Genomic DNA, 21,891 nt, shown 5'->3' with positions numbered 1-21,891 from the left:
AATGGTGGGAACCTCAATGCATGGAAGGCAAAAAGAAGGAAAAGTGTACAAAAATGCCATTTTTTGTGTCCTTCAGTGCACAGAGGCAACACAGCGACACAGAGGTCTCTGTAGGGGCCTTTTCAGACTTCTACAAAGGATTCTGGGTAAGCCTATGCAGACTTCTGTGTAAGGCACATCATCCCTCCAACAAGTACAGGATGGTACAGAACCCCCCTATGTAAAAAAGGCGGGACAATTATATAATCACTCTTAAAGTGTATAAAAATTCAGCTCCTGTCTACGCCTCAGACATTCTCCGGAGGATGCCTCAAATGCGGATGATCTTGGTGCCAGACCTCGAGACACGGAGGACCAGCGCGGGGCTGTACCTGAAAAATATGTGGAGACAAACCAAGAGGAGACCTAGTGTCCCAACACACCATAGCCAGCCCAGGCTGGTCTCTGATGTGCTCTATGGCAGGGTCAGTGCATACTGCAAAATCATAACTGCTTTTCCTACGCTTTCGGGAACTGCCCATCATCTTAGACACGCCCCCTTTTCCTTAGTAGGAGATTCTGTGGGGCGTTTTTTGTCACAGTAACCTTTTCTGTGGTAATGGCTTGAAATGTCAGAGATGCGGAGTTAGCCTGAGACAGGGTGGCGATTCAAGACTGCTGAATCTCTGGGCAGGGATCGTTTAAACTGGCCTGTTTCCTGCTGGATCACGTGGGCAGTGTCAACATGGTGTGACACTGGGCTAACGGCAGAGGAGCCTCAGGCCAAAGTTCACATCATGACAAGGGAGGTTATAAGATAATCAGAACTGTCTGTGCCATTAGGGTTTCCACTCCATCGTGCAAAGTGGTAGTCTGCAACAGTTTATTGCTGAGGGGACACATCATTCTCTGCTGCTAGGTGCAATTTGCCATTAACTAGTCCTACGCCTTGGACTGATTTTATTCAAATGATTATTTACATTTCTCATATATTGCCCTGTTTCAGCTAGCTTATCTTATTTGTATATGTTGATCTACCACTTGTAGCATACATCTTACATTATTCTTGTCTTAAAGGTATAAATTATTAGTATTTCTAAGACTATTTCGTCCTGATGGACTTTTTTTTTATTATTAAATCGTAATTTCTAATATATTCATTATTAATACTAATTCACTGATTAATAGGTTAACAACTTGCACAGTAATAACGGTCTGCTATATTGCTAATGTGTGGCCGCGTTCTCATCCTTGTAAGGTGTAGCTTGCCTACACCCGTGAGGTGAGTAGCAACATGTCAGAGTTACAGTATGAGCGGGTCCTGCTTCTGCACACCACGTGAAATCATGTCTGAACATACACTAAAACTGAATACGATTTTTAAAATGTGTTGATCGGAAATAAAGGTATGCGAAAGGTATCGCTTAAGAGGATATTAGTAAACAGTGGTGTTTTTCCTTGAAGAGATACATAAGAGAGAGAGCCTTGAGTGGACGGATGGCACTTGTCTGGGAGAGAAGAATAAAGACAAAAGAAGACCCCAGAATGAAAGGTGTTAGGTGCTCTGGGGGCAAAGCAGTGATCGTATACCTTATTGGTGTCAGTCAAGATCATCATCTGATTTTGTCTAGCACCCTGGATACCGGCTGTCATCGCCTGCTGAGAACTCAGACTTTTTGCACAAGTGGAAACGATATTTTAAAGCTTATTGCTAATATATGCCAGGGTGCGTGCGTGCGTGTGTGTGTGTCTCATTAACGTTAACTCATGTCGCGCTGATTAGTTGCGGTCGCGGCGCCTACAAATTGAACTGGTCCCAGTCATCGCGAGAACACGCTCAGAGTAACGTCACTGCGGCGACGTCACTTCCTCGCGACCGCAAGGGGGACGTTTGAGGACAGCACGAGCGTGAACGGGCGCGCGACGTGAGGAGTGGCGAGCGTGCTGCGCGCGTCGAGGCCTGAAGAAGGACATGAAGTGACGCGAAGTCGTCGTGAAAGTCGGTAAGCGAGGCGACGTTTTCTGCAGCGGCAGCTGTGGTCTTTGTTTTTGTTTAAACCGCGCAGCCCGTGTGCTGTTTATTAGCTTAGCTGTCAGCTAGGAGTCGTGTTTATAGAGACTAGAGCTGCGCGTGTCGTGTTTATAGAGACTAGAGCTGCGCGTGTCGTGTTTATAGAGACTAGAGCGGCGCGTGTCGTGTTTATAGAGACTAGAGCTGCGCGTGTCGTGTTTCTAGAGCCTAGAGCTGCGCGTGTCGTGTTTATAGAGACTAGAGCGGCGCGTGTCGTGTTTATAGAGACTAGAGCGGCGCGTGTCGTGTTTATAGAGACTAGAGCTGCGCGTGTCGTGTTTATAGAGACTAGAGCTGCGCGTGTCGTGTTTATAGAGACTAGAGCTGCGCGTGTCGTGTTTATAGAGACTAGAGCGGCGCGTGTCGTGTTTATAGAGACTAGAGCTGCGCGTGTCGTGTTTTATAGAGACTAGAGCTGCGCGTGTCGTGTTTATAGAGACTAGAGCGGCGCGTGTCGTGTTTATAGAGACTAGAGCGGCGCGTGTCGTGTTTATAGAGACTAGAGCGGCGCGTGTCGTGTTTATAGAGACTAGAGCGGCGCGTTTATCCCCAGCTTATCCAGGAAAGCTAGCTAGTGGACTACAAAGTTAAGGCTACCAGAGAGCCAGCAGGCAGACTAAATTAATGGTCTGTTGTTACTAATGCTTCTCCATATTAACAACAGAGCACGATAACAGTATTTTGTCTCCTGCGTGGAGCAGACCTCTGAGTATTTGGAGAATGCTCAGTTGTCGATGCTTCATGTGCCATTCAGAGCGAGACCCCATTCTTCATGGAGCCTACACCTTATGAAATGAAGTACATTTGTATCAGTGGAACTCTAAAACAAACACAACCCCGGACGTTGCAGACCATTTGCATCAGCATCAGGTGGAAATTTTGGTTCTACATTTTTAAACTGCACTGCTCACTCATTCAGAGCATAGTTATGTAAATGCTAGCAGCAGCTTTTCATAGATTTGAAAACAGCAGAACATATGATTTGCTAGGAAGCTTGAATTTAAAGAGACCATTTTAACTTGCTAAAGTGTCTGAAGACCTCTGACCCAAAACGTGAAAAATCAGAGCATGTGGGAGGTAGTGAGTGAACATTCAGGAAGGTGGAGAAATGCAGTTTTATTGGCACCAACACGTTTTGGGTCTTATCCTTATTGTCACTCCTCCAGTCATGACCCTGTCTTATCGTCTCTCATCTTACTGTTTTAAAAATTAGGCCACAGGCTTTGAACTTCTAATTTATAATCTTGGGCTTCTTTGTTCTGTTTTAATGTCTGTTCAGACATGGTCTCGCCTGGGCTATGAAAAGGGTGTTGGCAAGCTGTACTGGACAGAGATGAATAAATGTGTCCACGTAATTTGAAAAGGTTCTATGAAAAAAATGCCACAGAACAAAAGGTGTCTTTTTTGAAATTCATACGTCATTTCCTATGAGACAACAAAAACAGAATCAGTTCGGGAAGAAGTAATCAGATTGCTGTTCGTGCAATTTTTTGTTGTGGCTTTTTAAAACTAAGTTCTGAGGCGTGAGTACATTTGTGTGCTTTTCAGACAGTGATGGAGACGTGTCTGTGGTGTAGCGCGGAGAGTGATGAGGTTGTCACGGTGACGCTTCAACGCTACTGCACCGACAGGATGTCGCCCCAGGAAATGCAGAGCGCGAATGACGACCTCATCCACTGTGGCGAGTGCGTGGTGAAATACCACGGTGTACGAGATGGAGTTCCTCATCTGCACAAGGTAAACCCACGTACACGCGCAGAGTCGCGCCAGTATTTTTGTGCCTACACACATGCATACACATACCCATTATTGTAGTTATTGTACTGCACAAGCCAAACCCTCAGGTACGTGCCCCCACAAAGCCCAGATTCCCCACCCTGGAGTGCTGGCAAGTGCACACTCGCGCAGTAATTAGCTGGGCGAGGACAGGGACTCGTGCGTGTTTACGTTACGAGTTTGGAAACTGAAACTGTCGTAGATTTGTCTTTGTTTGTCATCTACAAAACGTCCAATGTTTATCACGCACGAATATACGGTCGATGAGTAGTTCGGCGCGTTTTATACGGGAAGCCCTGATCATCTAGTCCTAACGGTCATAAAGGGAAGCGGAGAAGAGGATTTTGAGACCTGTTGATTTTCCTAGAGTTAAACCTGGTGGAGGTGCGACAGTGGCTCGGACTCTGAGAGAGCACTGGGTACACACAGGCGTGGCCGGAGGCGGAGGGGACGCGTTTTGTACGTGCGAGCTGACTTTACTTGACTATCAAGTAATCGGGATGGAACTGCTTTGTTTTGAAAATTACTTTCATCATTGACTGCTATTGGAGAACAGTCTGACAAGACTGAGTCTGTGTGGGAGTATTTGTGATGCATTCTGCAGTGATGGGTAACTTCCGCATTATTGGATCTCAGTTTGCATATACTGAATATTGTATGTTTGGGTATAATGGTGGAGACTTCAAATACTAGTATGTTAAGAAGGTGGGGTGATTATGTAAATCACTTCTGATAACTGTATAAAATCTGGGTTCTTTGTGTGATTTGAGACCTTCTCTGGAGGTGCCTCAGTAATGCTTGTTAACATTGACCTGCAATAAAGACCAAAACCTACCATTCGCTTCTACTAATTCTAGAGTCTTTGAAACCCTCTAACTGGGGGTTTAGGCGTGACATTGGTAGGCTCTTGGTCTCGTAAGATGATGGCTCTGAGTTTTTCCTGAGGGAGGGGGACAGACGGGCAAAGCCCCAGGGAGCGTTTTCTCCGAACCTCACTCCCCCCCCCAAACCCTCCAGCCCCAGACCCTGACTTCAGTCTCATCTTCACCAAGACCAGGGTTTACCACCACTGACCAATCACAACTAACCATCTACTGGTGTAAACCCCTCCCCCTGCACAATAGCCATAGGAACCGACTCCTGGTACAACACAGTGCTGAATAACGACTGACCATTGGTGCTGGGGTAGTACCAATGTGAACCATAGTGATGAGACCACAGACATGCACAGCAGTGGGGGTAGTTGAAAAACAAGCCTTATAGACCAGTGTTTAGCCTACAATTCTCTAATGTAATGCAGTGTGATAATTTGGTTAGTGTTTTGGGTTGCAAAGGGTGTGATCTGTTAGGACTTTGGGTTTTGGTGTTTGCGATTTGGGTTGGTTTAGTTCGGCACTGCTGTGTGATTGACGCAGTTTGACGCAGCTGTATGCTCACCCCTCTAATGGGAGCCCCCTGCTAAAATAGTAGCTGGCTTGCCACATGGGGCGCTCTGAGCCGTTCAGTCTGGACATGCGCACATTTCACCCTTCCCCCGCTTTCTACCCCAGCGTCTGTGGGAGCTCGAGACGAGTCGGCTGCTGAAGGTGTACCAGAAGCTGCTGGACGTGAAGCTGGAGGAAGCCGACGTCTACGTGGTGGATGATGGTCACGAGCGCCCTGTTCTGGAGTTCTCCCCGGAGGAGTTCATCGTCCGCTTACGCTTCCCCATCATGGAGGTGCTGAAGTACCCGTACCTGCTGTGCAACAGGGATCTGTGTAAGTACAGCGTTTCCAGCGTCGAATCCAGTACATCTTTTACTGTGCTTGACTCTTCACTTACCGGATTACTTGTCCTCGGTGAAGCTTCACTATGGTCTCTGAGGGACTGGATCAAAACGAAGGTTTGTGTGTGCCCTCCAGCAAGTCATTGAAATCTTGTTGAGATGTTTTAAAAACAATGGGACCTGTAAACATACTAGCGGTCTGCGTGACGAGTACTTTCAGAACACGGCGGTTCAAATCCGATGGGGACACGACGGTCCCAGTCCCCACACGTACCGTACCTGAAGGTGCATGAACCAAAGTCAATGGAAGCAGGAAGAACGTTGATTAGAGGAAAAGCGCCCTGGGCTTGGGTTTGAGATCAAAGTGGTCTCGAGTGCTGTACCTGAGGTGGGTCCTTCTCTGCTTGTCCCATTTCAGGTAATGTGCTCGTCAAGGTGATCTGCAAAATGCAGGAGATGGAGAACCCAGTGCCCGTGACGGGTAAATATCAGGGCATCTACCTTCTGATGGTCCACCCCAACGAGATGGTATGTTCATTGTTTTGTGCCTGGGGTTCTTCTGTATTGTAACACTTGTTTGTCTGAGATTCCTAGAATGTTATTTGGAGTGTTTATGAAGGTGTTATTATGCTGAGGTGGCACAACAGAGAAGTAGCCACTCAATCCTAAGGAGACAGAGTTCCTTCCTTGCTGATTGGCTAGGAGGAAGCAAGCTGTCATGTGACCAGGAATAATTACCTGATGGGTGGGAATTATCTATGACTAAACTACAGAGGAACCCCCCCCCCCCCAAAAAAAAAAAAAACAGTACAAGTGAAAAATTTTAGCTTTAATAACATGGACAATACACTTTTTTTTTTTTTTACTTTTTAAATATTTAATTACATTAAGTGATGCCAAACCAAGTGTGAATTTACAACATGAAACTGGAATGAAGCAAATCCGGGGAGCAATTTCTTAGAGGACGGATAAGTTTTGCCTGAGGTGTACAACAGATGGGCAAACCCGAACATTCCTGAAAAGGAAACATCCTAGTGTGGACTGAATATTCTGCACCGTCACGGTAATTAAATTCCACCCCTGTGCTGGGCTCCGTGACAATGTGTGGTTCAGCAGTGCAGTCCGAATTGATACTGGTTTGGCAGAACAAGCAAATCTACATGCTAACCTTACCATTTCCAAAAGACTGAAGCACTAGTACCGATGACCATTAGAATATGCTAAGCCAAATCAGTTTGTTCTAGACATATTTAGCAGACTACATCCAAAAAATAAACAAACAAAAAGCAGTGTTAAATGACGGGCTGTAGCAAATAATTTACAAACCACAAACTAAGTTTAAGCTGTTTGATTCATTTCTCAATGAATCAAATAAGGTTGCGGGTTGTTTTTTTAGCTCTAACTCTAAGTGTTAATATTACCCTGGTGATTTACAATTAAAATAACAATGCAGGATTCTTTTTTAGTTAATTATGAAGTAATAAGTTTGTTTTTTGTTTGCAGGAGGAAAGGGTTAGAAATTAGAAACACTAATCATATAAAACCTAAGAAAGGGTCAAACACTGAATTAGGAATACCGATCATATAAAACTGAAGTGGTAAACATGTAGAACTGAAGAGATTCTGCATTCCTTCTGAAGTACAGAGTAAAGGCCTCTGAACAAGATGCACCATCCCTGTAAGAGGCACAGAATGGTACAGAAAAACGCGTCTAGCGTTACAGGTACTCGGTGATGCGAGAAGATCATTTAAAAATGTTTTTTAAAAAGGTAAGTCCTTCACTGGAATCTAATGGTACCAAACTGACTTTTACGATATTGGATTTCAATTAGCATAATATTGAATAAGGAATGGTTTGGACATAGTGGAGGGATTTGACAGGTTGGGATGTAAAAGAAGGTTTGATTACCTGATCGTTCCTGGAACACCATATAAATACTGAGCTCTTTTGTGTTCTTCAGAAGTTCTCCGCAGGGTGTGTCTGTAACATGTGAATACTGTAACCTGCAGTTTCTCTAAGGCTATAGTATTAGTTTACCAGCAAACTGAAGAATTTATCCACCACAGCAACGTCCTGTAACGCGAGGCAAACCCGTGACGTGTTGCTGCTGTCTCAGGTTCGGCGCTGGGCGATAGCCACAGCCAGGTCGCTGGGCAGAGTGGACAGGGACATGTATTACGAGCTGGAAGAGATCTTCTCCTGCATGTTCTACATCGTCGAGCTGGGAATCTCGCTGGACTTTCCTGAACTAGATGACTACTGCTCCGGCAAAATCCAGATGCTGCCCTCGCATCTCTACGACTCCAAGAACAAAAAGAACTACTGGCTAGGTGTGGTTTCCTCGTTCCGTCTCCCAGTTCAGATTTGGTGGGGAAGAATTATGTATTTGTCTTGTGTATTATGGGTTTCTAGTTTAAGTTCATACTTCAATACCAAAGCTAAATGACTGACTCTGACGGGGCGAAAACCCCAAAATTCACCAAACCTTTATTAACAAAACAAAGGCCCTTTGTATACTTTTTGTTCCAAAAAGCTAATGGTTCTGTAGAGCCGATGGGGCTGCGGCGCACTCTACAGACAGAGTGGCGGTGGTGGTGGTGGTACCTCGAGCCGCCGGCAGGCAGACGGCCCGTACCTTCAGCTGTGCTCCTGTGTTGCAGGTGTCTGCATGCTGCTGATGCAGCTGGATTCCCAGGCTATGGACTCCTTGTTCATGGGCCCTGAAAAGTGCACCAACATCCTGCAGTGCATCCTGAACACCATGACCGACCGCCAGGAAGGTAAATTGCACGCGGACGCTCTGGTGCTACGCAGCTGTAAAAACTCGCACCCCAGTGGCACTTGCTTGAAACTTTTAATCGTAGCCGCTTCAACACGTGTTGTTTGTTCCAAAGCACCCATGATGTCTGAAGTGACTTCAGCACCCATGATGTCTGAGGTGATGTCTGGTGGTTCAGTGGTTAAGGTACTTGACTTGTAATCGGAAGGTTGCTGGTTCAAGTCCCACCACTGCCTAGGTGACTAGGCCCTTAAACCTCAATTGCTCAAGTTGTACTCAGTCAGAATTGTATATGTAGGTACAGTGTAATTCCTTTCTGCATGTATAAAAAATGGTAAATTGCTGTTTTGTAGAAATGAATAGGAATATGAAATGCTGTCTCTGGCACCATGCGCTGCTATGAACATGCCTTACAATGGTGGCGTCTAGTTGTCCTTGTATGTTGGTGTCATGTTAATTATTTTGTCTTCGGGGAAAAATGGAAATTTAAATGCAAGTCAGTCCTTCATATTTGCAAGTTAATGAAAATGGTATGCTTTTGGATCAAATGTTTTCTGTGTAGTTCAGTGTAAAGTTGTAATAATGGCACAAAAATAGAATAAATTTTAAAAGAATTAACTTCTGACACATTTACCTGTGGCTGGCTAATGTTCCAGCTGTACTAGTTTCATTTGGCAAGCGTTCTTCACTAAAGCTGCTCGATTGACTTCACGCTGTCCCAGCGCTGTTTTAGTTTTTTTTTTAATTTTGGTCTTGGTGTTGTCAGAACTTTTGAATTTTCTGCTTTTCAGAAGAAGATGGAGCCTCTGACCCATTCTGGCCAGCCCTGCAGTGTTTCATGGTCATCTTGGACCGGCTGGGATCCCAGGTTTGGAGTCGGATAGAGCCCACGGATGCTTTTCAGGCCGTCACTCTCGCTCCCAGCTACGTAGATGAAATTCAGAATATCCGCCAGAAAACCACAGGGTACGAGGCAGTTGTCTGAGGCGCTCTCATGAACTGTCACCACACTGTAATCCTCCTCTATGTATAGTGGATGCAGTTGTTGTTGTTGTTACTAATGAATGATAATTAATTAATCAGTTCCCTTTGCCTGGTTTGCCCTTCTGTTGATGATCAGGACAAGAGTAAAGTTGGAGCATAAGGACGATGAAGACATGGTGTCATGCAGTCAGATGGTGTATGACTGTTATTCTGCAGAACAAGGAAATGGGGTAAGGAAATGCTGTGATTGGGGGAGGGGTGTCATTACGCTTGTTTTAGAGGGGCTATAGCTCCCTTTTAAATGTTCTTTAGCCCCCAACTAAGCATGCATTATTGGTTGATATCATTGATGGTTCTAATTCATTCTATCTTATTCAAATGTGTCAATGTGTCTCCCAATTCACAATGTACTGAGATAAAGGAGCCCTCGGACCTTGGAGAGGTTCTACTGCCATACAACAGCCCTGAATCCTGAACCACAATTTGAGTCTGAAAGATTTGTTTGGGCGAACTGTGACACCGTTACCGATCGCTCTGTACTGCTCTGCTAAATTTCAGTTTGTCACGCTTTGTGTCCTGAGACCATTGTTGAAGACTGTGTAACTTCAAGATAAAAGTAAAGAAAATACAGAATTTGGATGTCCCAGTTGTCTGAAATGGTCACGTTGACCTGCTATTGAGAATGCCGTTAAGATAACAGGAAACTGATTAATAACATGACTGATTAATAACAATGCTAATGTAAGTTCCTTAAAAAGCAAACTAAAACGACTTCTGTTTAATATCTCCCCCTCGTTCCATGTGTATTTCAGTGGTCAGACTGGCCTTCTGACAGAACTGGGAGCAGCACTGCTGTTATTTTTGAAGAGATGAGCTGTCTAGTCAACATCTTGCAGTCAGAGATCGGGCAAGACATGCGTGTGTATGGAAGCACGTTTCTCTGGTTCATTCCCTTCGTCCGCTCCGTCATGGAGCTTCCGGAACTTGGCATCGTCTTCCTCGTTATCCACTACCTGTGCGATAAAATAAACATGGATGTACTGTCTGGACATGCGCACACCTGTGATAAGGTCACAGAGTTTTTTGTCCGCGTTCTTGTTGATGTCATAGAACTGCATCTGAGTAAAGACTGCATGAGCGTGCTTGAGCCCTGCACTCGCGAGTGGGTGATGGTGATAGTTCTATCTGCCATGCTCTCGGGTGAAGCCTGTGTCAATGTGACTTCAGATAGGAAAGGTAGATCACACAGAGTCACCTCCACTTCCTCCCACGCATCGGTAACCGGAGTTGGTGCAATGAGCCAGGCTTGTATGAAGTTGATTCTTGCCCTCTTGAAGAAGGGGAGACGGATGGGCACAGATCCAGACGCCACCCGGTTTCTGAACCTCCTCAACGTTCACCTGCGCGAGGTCCCGTCCAGAGGGTGGAACCTTACGAAATCGGAGTGCGACGATCTGCAGAACTGCTTGGGCAAGCTTGCGAAGGCGATCGGCAGTAGGTCAGCTGCCTCGGCGGTTCCATCTGTTCTGCCAACACCACCAGCAGGTCCACCAGGAAGTTTAATTTCTCTGAATTCCACATCCCCTCATTCTCCACAGCAGCCCCAGTGCAAAGATGCAGAAACGTGTACCCGAGCCGCATTCAGTGTCGTTAAAGAGGAACCACAGTGGGAATGTGCGGAAACACAAGATTTTTGCAGTGGCCTTGAGACTATTGGCGTGAAAAAGGAACCTCGAAGCCCCGTATTGATCTCAGAGATTAAGGCTGAGTTGAAGCCAGATTTTGGGAAAATGGAGGAAATCCGGTCCAAACTCAATGATGGTCAGAACTTGGTGAAGATCCAAGCCATTGCAATGAGGAGGTCTGATTCTGGACGGGGACTAAATGAATGCCACAACTTGGAAGATGCAGGATGTGTATCAGGAAACACTTATCCTGCACCCTCAGGCTCTGCCAAGCAGACTGAGCACTCTAAAAATAATTGGAATGAGGATTCTGATGAGGACGCATCACTCGTCCGAAGGCGTTGTCGGAAAATGTCACTTGGAGGGTTGTCCAGTGATTCCGAACATGATGCATGTGATTCTCGGAACATGTCCACACAGCCCTTTAGAAGTGCAATGGAGGATGCGCACTCTAACATAATCGTCATTTCAGATGACGAGGTTGATGCGAGTGATGAGAAGTTGGTGGGAGAAGGTCCTTGCAGTGAGGCAAGCAAAACAAAAAGTGTCTTGGACAAGAGTCCAGGACGTGATTATGACGATCAGAGTGAATCGCAGGTGTTTGAGTTTGAAACCCAAGAAAATATACCATCTGCCTGGGATAACTTGTCTCTTGATGGTCCGGCCATGACCAAGAAGCACAAACGTCACACGACATCTGAAGCTTGTACCAGTTGTGATGCTGCAGAACCTTTGTCAAGTTGGGCTAGCAAGACTCAACCTGTTACCGATGAAGACATCGAGAAAGCCTGTCAGCAGGTGGAGGAGCAGATCAGTAAACAGCAGCAGCTATGGGAACCATTTGCCTCAAGCACATTGGCACCAGCCAAGCCAAGTGATTCCCCTGAAATGCAGGATCATTTTATCCAACCCAAACCTAGGGCCCCCAAAACTCCCACTAAGAAGTCTGCCATGGCTGACGCGAAAGGGAAACCGTGTCGGAACAAAAAAGCCGTTCTTATTCAACCACTGAGTAAAAAGCTGAATCGCGGGTCACACTCTGCCTCAGCTCAGGAGTCAGAGAAACCTCCCCCTTCCATGACTCCATCTTCTGAGCCTCCCGTCTCCGTTTACCCTTTGACGAGCTCCTCTGTCACATGCCAGATGTCCTCCCCTGCCATAGTCCCACCAAAGAAGGTTCGCAAACATGTTGAGTCGGAATCTGCAGCGGAGCGTCTGGGGTTAAAGAAGAAGCAGAGGAAGGCGTTTGAACTTTCACAGCGGTCCTTGGACTGTGTGGGTGAGCTTCGGTCCTACGGCCAGAACGTGCATGTGGAGCCGCAGCAGAAATCAAAAAGAATTCGTGGAAAGGGGAAGCCCCAGCCGAAGCTGATGGGGAAAGGCAGGAAGAAGTTGCTTGCATTCCAAGAAGTACAGTGTTGCATGCAGAGCCGAAGGAAGTGCCAGAGGTTGAAGCCAACCTCTGCTGCACCGCAGAAACCAGCAGAGAGTCCTGTAACCGAGACCCTATCCAAGCCAACATGCACACCTGGAAGCACTGGGGCACCAGAAAGGGGGGAGGAGGAGGAGGAGGAAGACGACTACAGTTTCCTTCCATGCTCTCAGCCTGATCCTGACCAAAAGACAGACTCTAAGAAGGCAGCCAAACGAGTCAAACTTGCCATGCCAGAGGAATTCGATAAATGGAGAAGTGAACAGATTTCGCATGCGTTGTTGTCAGATTCCCGTTCTCTTGAGAGCAGTAAGGGCACCGATGGAAGTGCTAGCTCAACGACTGAATGTACAGAAAGGGTAAATGAGGGTGGTCTTGACAACGAAGACGAATGGAGGTCCCTTACACAGAACGAAGCCACGGACATGGAGTTATGCTCTCAGGTGGATGAAATGGAGCAGTACGGTTTCTGGACCCAGCGAGACCCTGTCCATATGGATATCGACACAGCTGAACCTGATACAACTTTGGGAGGTGCAGGTGCAGCTCCTAATTGTTTATCTACCTCTGTGTCTGAGAGAGCCACGCCTGCTGTTCCTGCTCAGAGCTCTATAAATGACGGTCTGTTCCTAAAGCCTGGATTGCCCCCTGTAACTCATAAAGCAAAGCCTTCCACAGCCAAAATCTATGCCTCCATTTCGCGCAGTGCCTCTTTGGCCAAAGAAATGGAAAAAGCATCTAAGCATGTGCCCACTGCCTGCGTGGCTAAGGCTAAGGCTGCACATTCCTCACCCCTTGTCCTGCCTCTACCCAATCCTGCGAGGGTTCCACCTGCACCACAACCTCCTCCGAAGCCGTTCATTCCTCCCCAACCCCCCATGGGTTCTCTAAACCAGGCTGCCAAGGCTGTGCCATCCAAACTTGCCCAGCCCCCTGCAAACCAAGCTAACAAGGCTGTACCTCACAGATCCATCCTGCATCCTTCAAACCCCTTCCCCAAGTCCACAGATCCTCTTCCTAATATATCTCAGGCTTCCCAACTACGTTCCTATAATACCCGCCCAAGACCAGCAGCACCGGTCTCTGTGCCAGCAGCAACGATGGACCTGCCGCAGACCTTGGACCAGTCCTATTTGACACAGGCGGTTCTGAAGTGGGAGCACCGCATGTTTGACAACTACAAAACCTTTGGGCCGCCAGATGACTTGCATCCCCTGCCCCTGAAGAAGGTGCCAACTATGTTCTCCAGCTACCCGGATTACTTCAGCGTCTTGTTCCCCCTGCTGCTTCTGAATGCATTTGAGGAGGTGGGCTTGCTAGATCATGGTTTCTCCCCCCCCCCCCCCCCCATTTGCCATAAATCCCTTCCAGTTCATGTATCACTGTACTAAGGGATTTTAGGTTGACATTGAATTTGTACTTTTCTTTTTACTGAAGCTGGCTACTGAGTGGCATAGTGGTAGCAAGATTGAACTTGACCTCAAAGTCCAAGGAATTGAATACTGCAATCGTACTGCCAGTGCCAGTTTCACAGGTATGTCTGTCCAATACTGAAGATGTTCACAAAGCATTGTGGGGGGGGGGGGGGGGAGAAATTGTCAGCGCGCATTGCCTTAACAAAAGTGTTTTTCTTCTTGCCCCATTTTCTGTGCAGCGAGCCTGAACTCTCAGCAGGATATGAAGCAGTTGTACCCTAAAGAAGAAGACCTTGTGTTTCTGTGGCTCCCGGAAAACACTGGAGCATACACCAGTGACGAACCGGAGATTCATGACTCGCTTCCCTGTGTGGGCTTTGTGTCCCGCTCAGTGGTGTACAGCAAGGGAGGAGGTGTGTGTGTGTGCGCGCGCGCGCGCGCATTTGTTTGTTTGGAAAAAGAATCAGGGAGCCTAGTTAGTGTAGCAACTTGGAATAGCACTAACTTTTTTTTTTTTTTTTTTTTTCTTTTTTTTCCCCCCTTTTCATTTTAATGTTGGAAGTATCAGACGCATAATGGGCAGGCACAATAAGGTGTGTGTGTGTGTGTGTGTGTGTGTGTGTGTGTGTGTGTGTGTGTGTGTGTGTGTGTGTGTGTGTGTGTGTGTGTGTGTGTGTGTGTGTGTGTGCGTGCGTCCGTGGTCCGCCGCCTTCATATGTAGGTCAGCCCTCAACGTTGAACCTGACGATTCAGACACGCGGGAACGTGTCGTCTGTCAGTAACAAGCCCGTGCGCTGCAAGGTGATTGGCTCGTTGGTCACCACGCTGCGGGAGTTCCGCGCGCTGTGTGAGCTGAAGCTGGGCATGATGAAGAAGGCCATCCTCTCGCGGCACGTCGCATACCTCACACCCTGCCAAGAAGACCAGCGTCAGCGGGGCACGCCGGTGAGTAGCGCAGCTTTACAACTCCAGACCCAGCTCCGTCTACGAGTGAGATCCACTCAAACACAGCACGTGTAGTGTGGTACATGTGGATACCAACACACGTTCTGATGGACACTTGTCCAGGGCCCTTAATGCAGGTTTGTAAAATCGTGTGTGACTCTTCTGACTTTTGCCTCTAGGTTGTTCACTAATATTTGACCCTTGCATGACCAGAATTCATGACTTTGATGTTTTTCTCAAAGCATGTTTGTGGTCCCCCCCCCCCCCCGCCCCCGCCCCCAGACCTTTTATCTGCAGGAGAGCGTTGGGGATGTGTATAACGAAGACCAGGAGAAGGCGATTGGCTATGGTGTTGCAATGGTGAAAAGGTCCCAGAAGATGCCAAAGATCCTGTTGATACATGGCCCTCCAGGAACTGGCAAGAGCAAGACCATAGTTGGTCTGCTTTATAAACTTCTTATAGATGTAAGTGTGTGTGTGTGTGTTTGTGTGTGTGTGTGTGTGTAAGGTCAAACTGAAATCAAAATGTACTTCTAATAAACAATGCCCTTTGTCATATTTATAGCTCACAAAATTTAATTGACTAAAGATTTTAGATAAACAAATTTTGTCTAAGTGCAGTGACTTCTACTGACCTCTGGCATTTTGCTACATTACTGTGTGCTGAACGTGGGTGAAAATGTGAACCAGTGTCACAAAGGCACGCCACGGTCATGGGTCCTGGAGAACACCAGATTACGGTCGAGGACTTTGAGCTGCGATTCTTTTAAGGAAGCGAATCCTTCTGTATACAAGATGCCCTTTGGCCGTGCTTGGGCCCCCTGCATCACTCTTACTAAACTAATGCTCTCCACCACACTGCGTACCGTTTAACTTTGTAATGTTCATTATCCTCCATGAGTGTGTGTGTGCAGGCTGGTGTTCAGGCTTGACTCTTCTGAACAATCAGTCGCTCACGTCCCACCCATCCATGTCGGCTTCGCTCAGAGGGGAAGCAGAATGTTTTGATTTCTCAGGTCGACTAATATTTAGTTGGTTAGACTCCTAAACGGGGTGGGTGTGTGTTTGTGTGTGTGTGTGGCTCTTCAGGACCGTGCGAGTACATCGGTAAGTCACCAGGGCAAGTGTAGCCGGATGAGGATTCTGGTGTGTGCACCTTCCAATGCTGCCATCGACAACCTGATGAAGAAAATGATCCCCACCTTCAAAGAGAAGAGTAACTGCCCCCAAGGTGCTGCTCCATCACAGGCCCACGCCTGGTTGTCTGTCTGTTGTTGTTTGTTTTTTTTATGTTTGTGTGCTGTTTTTAGGGTTTTTAGTAGACTACCTCTCCTCGACAGGGTCGTCCTTTGAGTCGCGTGCAGCCAATCGCTGTGTCTGTGTTTTTTTTTGTTTTGTTTTTTTCTCTTTCCCTCAAGGCACATGTAACCAATTGCCATGTCTTTTCGAGCTGCTGCTCATGCAGTGTCAGCGAGCCGAGTAACGCCGTCCACCCCTTTCTGACATGAGAGCTCGCAGACGTCTGTGATTGAGAGGGGAGAGAGTGTGTGCCACAGCCGACGCTCGCTCTCGGCTCCCGCCCACAGGCTGTGGTACCATCAGGGTGCGCCCCTCGCAGTGAGGCAAACGTTTCCTCACAAGGCAGCGGCTGTAAGTTGTGCTGACGCTTTTCCCACAGGGAACTGTGGGGACATTAATCTGGTGCGGCTGGGAAGTGAGAAGACCATCTCGGCAGTGCTGCACCCCTTCAGCCTGGACCGCCAGACCAAGGCCCGAACACGTGAGTAGAACACCTGAGTCAGCAGGAGGGAGGGGCTGGCAACCCCAGCGACACGCACACGGTCATAATGAATATGCAGGTTGCTCTGTAGAAGAGTGCCTGCCAAATACCATGAATGTCCATATAGAACCTGTATGTGTGCATTCAGACTGTCGTTGACAGCTGTGTGTGTGTGTGTGTGTGTGTGTGTGTGTGTGTGGCGCCAGTGAAAGCCCAGCAGGCGTCTGATTCTGATATACAGAGGCAGAAGGAGGAGCTAGAACAGCGTATTGAGAATATCTCTCAGCAGTGTGCCAGGACTCTCAAAAAATCAGACGAGGTAATGCCTTTGTCACCCACTAGAGGGTGATGTTTGAGCCGTGCTTATGTGGTGCAATGCCCAGTCTCCGCTCTTGATGCGCACGTTCCCCAGGGTTGAAGGGCTGTCTAAACCAGCAGTCCGTCCAGACCATAATGTGGGTAACGCGCACGTTTTGCGAGCATACACCTGCGTGGGGGTGCAGACTTGCACAGGCCTTGTTTGTGGAATTACCCAAACACGCATGACAACACTAATGAAAAGGTTTATCATAGATTTTCATTTAAATTCATTTGGCATATGTTACATAAAGGATTATGGGTGTGTTATAAAATCAACACTTAAAATTTTACTTATGATCTTTGAGCTGATGGCTTAAGTAAACATCACAGAGCTCGGGTCCAGCATCTGTGAAACCAGTCTCCACACACACACACACGCATGCACGCTGGAGCTTTACACTGGGCAAAAATCACATCTCTCGCATGCTCTGTCTGTGTGTTCTCTCCTGACATTGGCCGATTTGCAGTTTGTGCAGCTGATGGCCCAGAAGTCTCATTATCTAAAGGAGCGTGAGAAGCTGGGCAGACAGCTGAAAGAGGTAGGACCACCCCCCCCCCCCGTGTCCTGTAACTACCCTGCTGAGGGAGGTAGGAACCCCCCCCCCCCCCCCCGTGTCCTGTAACTACCCTGCTGAGGGAGGTAGGAACCCCCCCCCCCCCCCCGTGTCCTGTAACTACCCTGCTGAGGGAGGTAGGAACCCCCCCATGTCCTGTAACTACCCTGATGAGGGAGGTAGGAAACCCCCCCCCCCCCGTGTCCTGTAACTACGCTGCAGGGCATGGCGATGGTGTAATTGTGTGGTGTTTGGGGGCGGTGTGAGATTTGAAAGCTCCACCCTTGTCAGCAGCATCAGGGGTCCTGTTTTAACCCTTCCACCGCTGTTAGTTTTCACCTCCCTCATTTCACTTCCTTTCTTTTGTCTTCTCTACACTTCTCTGCCCCCCCAGAACCGCCGTAAGCGTCAGGAGGTGCAGGCGCGCCTGCTGCAGGAAGCTAACGTGATCTGCTCCACCCTGAGCACAAGCGGGAGCGTCGTCCTGGAATCTGCCTTCCGCCGCCTTGGCCGGGAACCCTTCAGCTGCGTCATCGTGGATGAGGTCTGCCCACACACTGCCGCGCCTTGCCGGCATTCACCATGTGCTTCAACAAGGGATATGAGTGTTAAGCAAGAGTTTGTTTGCGTGTTCGCCTGTGTGTGTAGGCGGGGCAGGCTAAAGAAACTGAGACCTTGATTCCATTCCTGTATCGATGCCCCTCCCTTATCTTGGTGGGTGATCCTGAGCAGCTCCCACCTACTGTCGTCTCCCAGGTAACGCATGCTAACGTATGACTGCTGTCGACTCTCGGGTAACGCGTGCTAGCGTACGACCGTTGTCTGCCTCTCTCTATTGATTGAGTAAATCCAAAGAGATTTCAGTTTAGACAACTCCAGCTTTAATAAAGCCAGAATTATCCATACAGGGTTAACAGATGTAGCTGGTCACTCACGGCAGGACCAGTTACAAGTTCTCATGTAAAAGCTTGTATAGAACATAGTCGTGTGTGTGTGTGTGTGTGACCAGAACGCGAAGAAACTGGGCTATGACCAGTCCCTGATGGCGCGCTTAATGGTGAGCCTTCATCCCCTGCAGTCTGCCAGCGTCTTCCTCAGCATGCAGTACCGCATGCACCCCGACATCTGCGAGTTTCCCTCCAAGTACATCTACAGCAAGAAACTGAAGACCCACTGGTACTCCTCTCCACCCTCCACGTCTGTTCTGCGGCAGTACACACAGATCCCCGAAGTCATTCCTTCTCCTTTAGTGTGTAGTGACCCCCGTGTGAGGTCGAGATGCTTTCGCCTCCGGGCGGTTTCGGCCATCGGTTTGGTGGTGTTCTCCAGTGGGATAGAGATGAGACCTGACTGGAGTGTGTGTGTGTGTGTGTGTGTGTGTGTGTGTGTGTGCTTGTGTGCTTTTCCTTCTCCAGCAGGACTGCGGAGAAGAGGTGTTCCCTGAACTGGCCCTTTGAACCCTACCGAGTATTCGACGTGACGGATGGAAGGGAGAGCAGAGTGAGAGAGTAAGGGTCTCGCTCGGCTCCACCGGCGTGGTTCATGTTGGAATCCCGCAAGGCCGTCTTCACGCCTGTCCTGAACGCTGTTGTCCTCAGCCGACCCGGGATCGTTTGAGGGAGGGGGCCCGCTGGGGCGTGTGCTTGCTGCATGTCGGCCACTAGGCTTGTCTGTTCGCTGCTCTCTTTGGACATAAACACTCGGGTGTTAAACTAAGGGGCGGGACATGATCTCAGGCAGGTTAGCAGAGACGTGCAGACATGAGCTAATAAGCAGACGCTTATTAGATGAGTCGAAGCAGTCATGTTACAAAATGAACCAGTCATGCAACATCCAGACCGCCAGGGGCAGCGAGCTCCCAAACCTGCTGCAGACCGCACCGCTAGAAGTGCCAAAAAATGGCTCTCGTGCTTGACCATACGTACCAAACTCACAGAGCAAACGAACCTGGCTCCGGGTGGGTGGGGGGTGGGGGGTGGAGAGAGATTCTAGTGTGGAAATGCCCCGAGGTGTCGGTTTGAGGCGTCTCCTGCGCTGTTAACCTGATGAGCATCCTGCTTCCTCCCTGTCCGGTCAGGTCCTTCTACAACCTGAAGGAGGTGCAGCTGGTGCTGCTCCTGCTCAGCCTGGTTCGGGAGGAGCAGGTGGTTCGCGTGGGTGTCATCACGCCCTACAACGCCCAGAAGCAGCACATCCTGGAGGCACTGAAGGACAGCAGAAGCCCCTCGTAAGTGTCTGCCTGCCCCCCCCCCCCCCCCCCCGAGACCCCCGTTAGAACTTTGAGCACACACCACGCTAAACCTAATTGTATTAGTTTTTCATTAAAGGACTGTTGATTTTAAAACTAGTTATGGAGGGGTGTGTGTGTGTGTGTGTGTCAGGGTGGAAGTGAACACTGTGGATGGGTTCCAAGGCAGAGACATGGACTGCATTATTGTGTCCTGTGTAAGAGCCGGTAGTAAAATGGGATCTATCGGGTAAGTGTGTGTGTGGGTGATGTTTACGGTGGGAGGGCATGTGTGTTACGTTTTTACGTTGTTTTTACTTTCCTTTCCTTGCAGGTTTGTTGGAAATCGACAAAGAATGAATGTGACCATAACCAGAGCCAAATTCAGCCTGTTCATATTGGGACACCTTTGCACATTGAGGGTAAAGAGGAAGAACACGCGCACGCACACCTGTGTAGAACATCCTGTCTCTCTGGACACCATGTTTCACTACTGTCCACACGTTTCTTCTCTCTCTGCATCTGCAGGAGCAGAGTGACTGGGGCGCATTGATCGAAGATGCCGCCAGACGAGGAACCATCATCAAAACTCAAGAGCGAGACTTTCACGAGGCCACGAGGAAGGTCCTGAAGCGGGACCTGCTGTCCCGCAATCCCTCTTACCCACATACAGGCGGGCTCGTCCCCGCCCGCCGTCCCTCCGAGCCGTCCCACAGCCGCTCGCCTACAGTTTCCTCGTCGACCGGCGGCTGGTCACGGCGAGCGTCCCTACCCCCAACCCATGCTGACCGTCCCAGAGATCCTCGACTGTCCTCCAGACCTTCAGACGCTCGACTGGTCGAGGCCCAGCCAATCAGAGAGCTGGACAGAAGCAGGCAGAGCCTGCTGCATCCGAAGCAACCGGTCAGAGAGCCGGACAGAGACTGGCGGCGCTCGTGTCCGAGGCAACCGGTCAGAGACGGGCAGAGCCTGCTGGATACGAGACAACGGGCACACGGGGAGGCCCACCATCATGACGAGGATCCCCATGTACGCACAGACCCCGCCCACTCGTCTCCGTGGTTGTCACATCGGAAGCGCAGGAGATGAGTCCCTGTTTTAGTTTTGTTCGATTTTATTAAACCCTGGGTCTAAGATGCAAGACTAAGACTGATCCTTTCACCTCCCAAAATGGGAGCAGCTTTACTTACATTGGAAAGAAAATCTGGAGAACAGAATCTGGAAAACTCCCAAATCCAGCAATTCCTTGTTCGAAGGCTCGATTCAGCCTAATAGTGCCAATTTTAGCCTCATGTGCCTGTCAAAATCATTTTCTCAAAACCAAAAAAACACAAAAAAACTGCTCTGCACTTCCACCTTGGTTTCTTTATATAAAAAAAAAAAAAGTCTAAAGTATTGTTTGTAAATGATTACATTTTTTATGGGAAATACTTTTATTCTGTAAACATTGACCTATGGTGTGAACTGACAGGCCCGTGTCCCTGTGCTTGTGTTGGCCTTGTGTTGTTTGAAGTGGTTGTGGAGCCAGATTGGTGGCTTAGCTCGAGCTGCTGCCTCTGAGGCTACCGTGCCGTGGGCTCGTCTGACCGGTTTACCAGGCCTTTGATTTACATGGCCGTACCTCCAGAAGACCGCTGAGGCAGACGTACAGCTCGCACGGGCTAACTATAGCTAAGGTAGCTTTAGGCCTAGTCCACGCTACCACAGGTAAATTGGGCAACACGTATGAAATCGGATATTTTGCCTTTTCATACCAATAGCGTTGACTCCTCTAAACGGATATTTTTCAAATTCAGTCTCCCAATTGTGCAATTCTGTTCTGTGGACAAGGGTAAATGCAGCTTTTAGAAAACGCTTACCTAAGTGTGATGTCCTCCCTAATTCCAAAATGGCAGAAGCGACAGTTTGGCGTGGGTAGGCGTTTTTATGTAATGTTTAGATGCTTGACTATCAGGCCAGAGAACGGCGCTGTCTCCTTACCATTTTCTGTACATGTCGGCGGCTGCTTCAGCATGGAAACAAAGCTGTGTGGCGGACGTGACATGGGGGCAGAAGTCAGACGCTCCAGCGTGCTCACCTTTTCCATAGTGTGGGGCTGGGAACACAAAAGTGTTTTGTAGTTCAGCTGTGTTGGTGT

The 21,891-nt window shown here is 48.4% G+C and overlaps 1 protein-coding gene across 6 annotated transcripts; it reads left to right on the top strand.

Annotated features, from left to right (window-relative positions):
- The first annotated feature begins 1,846 nt into the window (after positions 1 to 1,846).
- setx (senataxin) lies at positions 1,847 to 21,222 on the top strand. Of its 6 annotated transcripts, XM_081704097.1 has the most exons (27): positions 1,857 to 1,982; positions 2,752 to 2,920; positions 3,330 to 3,445; positions 3,599 to 3,787; positions 5,377 to 5,584; positions 6,011 to 6,120; positions 7,710 to 7,923; positions 8,254 to 8,373; positions 9,164 to 9,338; positions 9,493 to 9,586; positions 10,169 to 13,780; positions 13,911 to 14,007; positions 14,128 to 14,301; positions 14,610 to 14,833; positions 15,116 to 15,298; positions 15,923 to 16,064; positions 16,512 to 16,613; positions 16,820 to 16,932; positions 17,441 to 17,512; positions 17,922 to 18,071; positions 18,176 to 18,283; positions 18,537 to 18,703; positions 18,943 to 19,035; positions 19,605 to 19,754; positions 19,909 to 20,004; positions 20,089 to 20,176; positions 20,283 to 21,222. In XM_081704097.1, exons 3-27 carry the CDS (start codon positions 3,392 to 3,394, stop codon positions 20,841 to 20,843), a joined length of 7,296 nt encoding a protein of 2,431 aa, XP_081560223.1. In that variant the 5' UTR covers positions 1,857 to 1,982; positions 2,752 to 2,920; positions 3,330 to 3,391; the 3' UTR covers positions 20,844 to 21,222. The 6 variants fall into 6 exon arrangements, with proteins under 6 accessions (XP_035377280.1, XP_081560223.1, XP_081560224.1 ...); XM_081704098.1 differs by lacking the exon at positions 1,857 to 1,982 and having other exon boundaries at positions 1,993 to 2,920; positions 9,167 to 9,338; XM_081704099.1 differs by lacking the exon at positions 1,857 to 1,982 and having other exon boundaries at positions 1,993 to 2,920; positions 18,946 to 19,035.
- The last annotated feature ends 669 nt before the right edge of the window (positions 21,223 to 21,891 follow it).

The sequence above is a fragment of the Electrophorus electricus genome, chromosome 21 (assembly GCF_041902795.1).
Source record: "Electrophorus electricus isolate QZ-2024a chromosome 21, ASM4190279v1, whole genome shotgun sequence".
NCBI lineage: Eukaryota > Metazoa > Chordata > Actinopteri > Gymnotiformes > Gymnotidae > Electrophorus > Electrophorus electricus.
Note: the sequence above shows the minus strand (reverse complement) of the source record. Positions and strands in the feature narration are given on the sequence as shown.